This window comes from Sinocyclocheilus anshuiensis, unplaced genomic scaffold (genome assembly GCF_001515605.1).
Source record: "Sinocyclocheilus anshuiensis isolate Anshui unplaced genomic scaffold, SAMN03320099.WGS_v1.1 scaffold106, whole genome shotgun sequence".
Taxonomy (NCBI): Eukaryota; Metazoa; Chordata; class Actinopteri; order Cypriniformes; family Cyprinidae; genus Sinocyclocheilus; species Sinocyclocheilus anshuiensis.
In genome coordinates this window covers 170,299-177,904 of record NW_015542347.1, presented here as the reverse complement: position 1 = coordinate 177,904, position 7,606 = coordinate 170,299, and the positions used below count along the sequence as shown (strand labels likewise).

General features: G+C 32.8%; 1 protein-coding gene across 2 annotated transcripts in view; it reads left to right on the top strand.

Annotated features, from left to right (window-relative positions):
• Nucleotides 1–5,845: 5,845 nt before the first annotated feature.
• The window catches only part of LOC107691456 (myelin-associated glycoprotein-like), an 8,650-nt gene continuing 6,889 nt past the window's right edge, over nucleotides 5,846–7,606 (top strand). Inside the window, exons 1-2 of one of the 2 annotated variants that reach the window (XM_016490053.1) lie at nucleotides 5,846–5,915; nucleotides 6,507–6,630. In XM_016490053.1, coding sequence (XP_016345539.1) covers nucleotides 6,543–6,630 — 88 coding nt within the window. In that variant the 5' untranslated portion in view covers nucleotides 5,846–5,915; nucleotides 6,507–6,542. Of the gene's footprint in view, nucleotides 5,916–6,486; nucleotides 6,631–7,606 lie in introns of both variants that reach the window. The other variant, XM_016490051.1, reaches the window with a different exon arrangement.

Sequence of the window (7,606 nt, the reverse complement as noted above, 5' to 3'; positions counted from 1 at the left end):
CTGAAATGACTTGTTGGGCTATTTCTGAATTCTTACATATTGCTATTTAAATCTTCTGCTGTGAAACAAGGTATTACTTCAGGAGTAATATGAAAATAATATTTGACAAAAGTTGATAAAATAGTTGACCAATTTAAAATTATGTCATTTACTCACTCTCAAGTCCCTTCAAACCCATATGACCTTTTTATCAGTGACATAGGGATGAGTATGGCAAGCTGTTTAAACATTTAATCCTTAAAATGTACTTGTATCTATTTTCATGTTACTAATACGTATTTTTAGATACTAGTATCTATTCCATTAGGTACTAGTACTTATTCTTTAGGCACTAGTATCTTTTATAAAGAGTTCTTATTTTATATTTACTAGGAGGATTCATTGCGCAATAGAGCCTAAGCGTCTGACAAATGTCTCATCTTATAGAATGCGCAATAGTGAATTAGAAAGTGAAAGTAAAACGCAAGCGCATTCAAAAATTATTTCAATTCCCTGCATTTTTATTTATTTTGTTTATTTATACTGTTTTTATTTCTATGTTCAATTTGTGGAAAGGAGTTCAGTTAGGAAGTCACACTGCTTCAATCAGAAGCTCATAATTCATGTAGAGTTCTAAGGTCTGGAGAGACTCGTGTGAAATCAAGAGAGAAGCCAGTCAGTTGAGTTTGTGGAAGAAACTTTTACAGTGCTTGGATATCATTGTCTTTTACTGCATATGATGATTCATACTGAAATGGCATTCACAAGATGATAAGTTAAAACATTTCAAAATGCACATGCAGATGCTTTTTCCAGTCATGTATTTTGTCATTGAGGATTTTCTAAAAAATATTGTGTAAAAATATCATCGCATTCTCATTTTGAAATCTTGTGTTGTGTCTCTCGTCTCGCAGTGAGTGTATCATAACTTAAACACCTCTGATTGGCCATTGCGTTCAAGAAGTCTACAGATATGTCTGTGATTGGCTACATTGCTCAACGCTATAGAAACACATTGAAAACACAACTTTTGATGCTCTCCAGAGTGCAAACACAAATATATGCTGGATCGTTTGTCAAATCTGTTTTGCATACACTGTAAAAAATTACCGTGAATTTAACGGTAAAAGACTGTAAAAATGCTACAGTAAAAACCTGTTAAATGGTTAACGGTAAATTCCCCTACTATATACGGTGAAAAACTGTATTGGACATTACATGTATTGGACATTAATTTTACGGTAGTATACCGTTTTTGGAAGTGAAAAAGACCGTATAATTTACAGTGAATAACCGTAAATTGACATTCCCAGAATTCCCTGCGTCACATTTCAAATTTGATGTTTTTTTTGTTGAAATAACTGTTTCTTCTTAGTTTGTTCTTATCAGTTTTGTATATTAGGGTTGTGTGTTACACCTAATGTTGTTAAATGAATGTTTATTGCATTATTTCAGTTTCATGAGTGTTACCATGATGGTGTTTAGCATTTGTGTGAATGATACTATCAGTTAATGAAATTACGGTATTTAACTGTAAATTTAAGTTAATTTAAAACCTAAAACGTTGCTACCGTATTTGTTACCGTAAATTTGATGGATTTTTTTTTACAGTGTATGCTATTATTACAGTTTCAACTGAGGGTGCTCTTGCTTTTGTTTGACCTGCACTGCCATAGAACTGGGCCTGTATGACAACATAAAAAAAAAAACCAGCTCAATAACCCTTTTATTTAAAGTATTAATTTACTTTCTGTAGACCCGTCTATTGCATTAAAATTGCAAGCAGTATCGATAATGTCAAAATGTGATTTGTAGTCAAATATCCTGGTGTGTTTTCTCTTTAAACAAATGTTCTAACCAATACACTTGTTTTGCTTTGTGGAGTTTTGATGTGTGATACATATATATTAGTGCTGTCAAACAATTGATCGCATCATATATTTATATATAATATAAATTATATTAATATAAATATATACATCTAAATGCATGTAAATATTTTAAAAATATATACTGTATGTGTGTGTCTTTATATATACATTATAAATATACACACATATATTCTGTAAACAAAAACTTTTATTTTGTGCTCGATTTTGTTTCTCGATATTGTTTTTGAATCACCACATTTAAGAAACACTATCAAGACCATAAAACGCATCAAAACTCCACAAAGCACAACAAGTGTATTGGTTATATATATATATATATATTCTTTTTTTTTTTTTTTCACTTGCTGTTAGTGTTTTTAAGTAATAAATGAAAAGCAAAGTTATGTTTGTATTGTTATATTCTATTTTCTCCATGGATCTCCGATTTGATTTAGTGGTTCATGATAATTCATTAAATAAATGTAACTACTCTGAGTAGTTTTTGAGAAGAGTGCTTTGTACTTTTACTTAATTATTTTTTAACACCTGTACTTTTACTTGAAATTGAGTATTATTTCAGCAATGTAACAGTACTTGTAAATGAGTACAAATTTTCAGTACTCTTTCCACCACTGATTGTTTGGCAGTTGTCTTTGATTTCTTTGATGTTATTGTTTATTCATTAACATTAATATTGTTTATTTATTATCCCTGTGATTCGTCGCTGTCAGCAGGCAACTACACAGTATTAGGGACACTGGCCCCTTAAGAAATGGTTCAGAAAACAGTGGATGTCCAAGCGAAGTAGTTTTGCCAATAATAAGACCATCTCAGAATTTGATTCTGCCTGATAGAAAGAACAGCTAGAAAACTTAGAGAAGAGACACAGCATTCTTAGTATGTTGCATTTTATTAACATCATAAAGGCAACACAAACCCCCTTTTTATTAAATGGCCATACATTATCAAAGGGACATACATAAATTCACAAACTGTAAAGCAATTTTGAGTCTTCAAATAGCTGAAACATATTTTGAGTAGGCCTATTTCACAGAGAGATGGACTCTTATTTTGACATGCTCTACATTCTCAGATGCAGATTAATATTTATTATTTTAATTTGAAGGAATTCTATGATGGTATGACCTAAAGAGGTCGATAATAACCAAGAGGCATATTTTGTATTCAAACAAATCGACATGTTGAAACATGACATTACTGTACATTCACAAATCTTTAATGCAAATACCCACAAAAATGAAAGAAAGAAGAAAAAACAACCAACCACGAATGGCCACAGGTTACCTAAAGAGTGACAGAGAGACAGAAGTGGCCTAAAAAAACAGAAGTGCTTTCACCGCAGTCATGCTCACAGCAATCACAAAAATGTGACTAAATCACCGCATGATCCCAGCCACCTCACCACCACAATTCACACAGTGAGTGAGAGCAGCTCTGTGGCCACCACTGGTTTAAAAAGAAACAACCACAAAACCTACAAAAAAAGAAGAAGAAAATAAATAGCTTAATTAATGGTGGGTAATGAGAATTAAACAAACAACATGTCAGCACCATGAAACAGTCCCTATCAGCCCAATTTCTTTGGAGCCTAAAGGTCAAAGTATACGTTGGTTTTTATGCTACGTGTACAGTGTGTGACGCAAATTTCAACACCAGAACAAGGGGGGCATATCGTTATGAAATCCCCGATGTCAGCCCTGGTTAGTCAAGCTGCAGGCCCGGTTGTACAGGGGTACTAGACAGTGCTAAATATACCCTCAAAAGAAAGCAGAAGAAATTGAAGATCTGGCAAACTATCCAACATGTTTTTGCAGCGTTGAGCAATGTAGCACATACAAAGTTTCGAAAATGACATCCGCATAATTTTTCTGGATTCTTTCTCGAAATAGCAGTGACTGAGTGATAAACAAAGCAATAGACAAGTCTAAAAATATATGTGAGAGCACCCTCAGTGATTTAATTCAGGAACCGGTCCTGGCCAAACTTACACAGACAGCGCACGTTCAGAGCGAGATCTAGTTCACGGACCAAAAGCATTGTGTAAACTTTATTTAGATACGGAGATATCAACCAGCAATTTTATTTCTAGTAACGGATGATAGAAAGTTCAGGAATGAATGGTATGTGATTTATGACAGAATATAGTCCCGCATTTGGTAACAATGATTCAAAACGGACACATTTCAAGTGAGACATGAAAAAACATGGAAAAAACTTCAAAGAACATCAGAAAAGCAGCGTGCACGTTGAGAAGTACTCAGTGCTTGAAGTGGGCCAGTATGCACCGGTACATAGTAGCCTACCAGCACATCTAAATTTTTATCTTTAGCACACTGCCACTTTTTCTTGCGTACAAGCACTTCTCGCATGTTGCCAATACTTTGCTACTCAAAGTCAAAGCGTCAGTATCACTCTCTGTGAGCAGCAAAGGCTAACCAGCATAACAAACAAGCAATCTGAAAAATCTGCAAGTATTTTTATATTTATTACTTTATTTACTTTACCAAGATGCGTTTATCGTTTCCAGCTGGTAATTTTAGCGGATTTCATCACACGCTAAGTGTGGCGCACAAATGCTATTAAATGAACCAACCCAGGTAACAGAGCTTATGACCGAGCAACTGAATATGACTGCTTTTGTACTCGTCTTAGGTTATGACTAAAAATGTTTAAATGTGTTACTAGCAGCAGAATAGTTAGTCGCTATTGAAATAAGTTCTACAGTCTGAGTAGGCCTAAGTACTAGTATCTAATAACAAGTACCTAATGAATCTAAGGAATCTAGTATCTAATGAATGAATACCAGTATCTATTAAATAAGAACTAGCATCTAATGAATGATTACTAAAATCTTTTAAAAAGGTACTACCTAAAGAACAAGCACTAGGACCTAAAGAATAATCACTAGTAACTAATGAATATGCACTAATATCTAATGGAATATATACTAGTATTTAAAAAATGAGCACTAATAGCACAAAAATAGATACTAGTACATTTTAATTTTAAGCATTAAATGTTAAAACAGGCTTGCCATAATACCTGTTGGTGTACATCATTGAGTGGGCACGGGACATCATATAAGCAGAAGAATACTGGTTCTTACTTGTATCATCATAGCTCATAGATTCATAACTTTGTGAAACTGAATGAGATTTGAAAACTAGGGAAGACTTACACCCAGCACATTTTGACAGTCACTACTCACAGTAATGAATTAAACTGACATACTGGTTAACAAGGTCTAATGGGTAGCCACAAGGTCAGGTTAGTGTAGATAGATAATAACTGTAATTTCATTTTTGGGGTTGAACAGTGAACTATACAGTTCCATATGTTCTGTTGTGTGTGTTCTGTTGTTGCATTTATTTAAGTAAATGGCAATACTTGTATCGCTATAGGCCTATTTTAGGAGGGCTTTGTTTCTGTTTAAATATATTATACTGTAAAAAATAAGTGTATTTTAACTGTAAAATTTTGTAAAAACGCTACGGAAAAAAAACTGCTAATAGGTTAACAGCAAGTTCCCGTACTATATACAGGGAAAAACTGTAAAATATCTAACCATCTAAACAGAAAAGAAAACGCTCTGACAGGATGGATTCATGTAGATAAGCTTTGTGAATCTGTGGTAAGTTAGAACAGATAGAGTGAGTGTTAGACTGGTCATAATCAAAGATTTGTAAATTAATACATTTTTATGTGAGGCTGTCTGTAAGTTACAGTGTAACAGAGGTTGCCAGCTAGCTAACTGTAATGTTAGCAGTGTCTTATAAATTGAACACTGATGATATCTAATTAACAGATAGTGTAACATAATGCACATATCTTTTTCTTTGTAAAACATGATTGAAATCACGAAAGAAATAGAAAAAGGAAGAATCTCTAGTGACATCTATGGTTCCTACAAATATCTTCCTGTGTGACATTACATTGGGGGTGTAGTGCAATGTCACAACATGAAGCATGTTAAAAAGGGCAGTTGCAACAAAGAGGAAATTTTTAGGGACATCTACTTCTTAGAAGTTAAACTACTTTTCTGAGGTAAGAAATTTAATTCTTGCACCTTTCTTTCTCACAAAAAAAAGTTTATTTTATATATAGGCTATAACGTGAAAACCAACCTGTTCATTGCAGTCTTTAAATAACAGAAAGTGAGAGCTGTGAGTTGTTTATGGGTGAGAGTTTGCAGTATTTTCTCAGCTTACTGTGAGTTCCTGTGAGTTTTTCTGTGAATCAAGTCTCAGTTCCAGTCATTTATCTCCATAAATGTTTTAGCATAATAAAGGTATTTAGTTTTTGCCACAAAGCAAAAATAATTTGGTACAACCTGTCTTCATGTATGTTTTTTATGAATAGAAGTTCATTTCATAAATGAAAATAATTGATGTCGCTCAGATGAATCGCTTTTACTGATGTAACTGTAAATGTGGTCAGCCTGATGAATTAAGTCATAAATTTTTACAGTGGATGAATAAAATAGGCAAACATGATCAATATAGTGTAACAGTGAAAATGTGGCTTATCCTTATAGATCATTCTATTACACTAGGAAACAAATAATGAGGTATGGTTGTTAAATGTCTATGACATATATGCATTTTGTGTTGTATAGTGATAAAGTGTACTCTGAAGGTGTTTTGGACTCTTTCGTTGCTATTGTAAAGTCCAATGTCATCCACTCTACGAACCCTGATGGCAGGAAACCAGATAACATCCTTTATTTTCATCAGCTCTGTGTTAGTACATACTCACTCAGGTTGGTCAATCTTTGTCATCATTATGAATAAGGATGAGTATGATTATAATGTGTATTCCCTAGTGAAAAATAAATATACTTAATTGTATTTAAAAATATATTTATTTCATGATAAGTATACTAAAATAGATTGACATGTCTATACGAACTGAAAATACACTCTAAATGTAGTTATTTCATGCTTTCATCTAGCACAAACTTAGTGCACTACAAATTCATTAGTAAAATACTATACTTTTTACAGATGCATTTGGGGAAGGATGAAATATATATTCATCTTTAAGAAAGTACACTGGCTGGGTTCTTAATTCCATCTACAACATGTTTTAAAAAAGTGATTTTCATAATGGTGTTCTCTGAGCACAAAAAAAAAACAAGCTGTGAAATTCACCAACAATCAGTTTTGCTGTACTTTTGCTAAACATCTGAACTCACTAGACTAGAGTGCACACTATTGGGAATCTGTGTTGCGCACTTAGCACATTTTTCTGAAGAAACCTTTAGTCTAGAAACTCATTCCAGCTAAAGACACAAGTCTCACCATGTATTTCAAATCTGAGAATAATTAAATTATTTTAAGATGATGCTGTGTCATTTTTTTAAACTAGACTTTCTTTTTGGGCAAATCAAAGAAAATGAGAGAAACATCTAATATGTTTCTATAGGTGCTGTAAGGGCAGAATTTCCAAACGCAACTTTTGCCTACAGCGCAAATGTAACTGAGCAATTTGCAAATAAAACAATTTTATTTGTTAAATATTGAAGTAATACTTCAGCAATTTATTTTTATTGGATCCTCTGTTGACCTGTTATGATACATTGTATTTGAGCTCTACTTGTTGAGTATAAAAATAGTATGGATAAAAATAAATGTTTTGAGTTGCAAATAATAATAATAATAATAATTCATAATCATGCAGTACTTTTTTTTATAATTATGACCTTTATCTTTTTTAATCATTTTACAACACTTAGC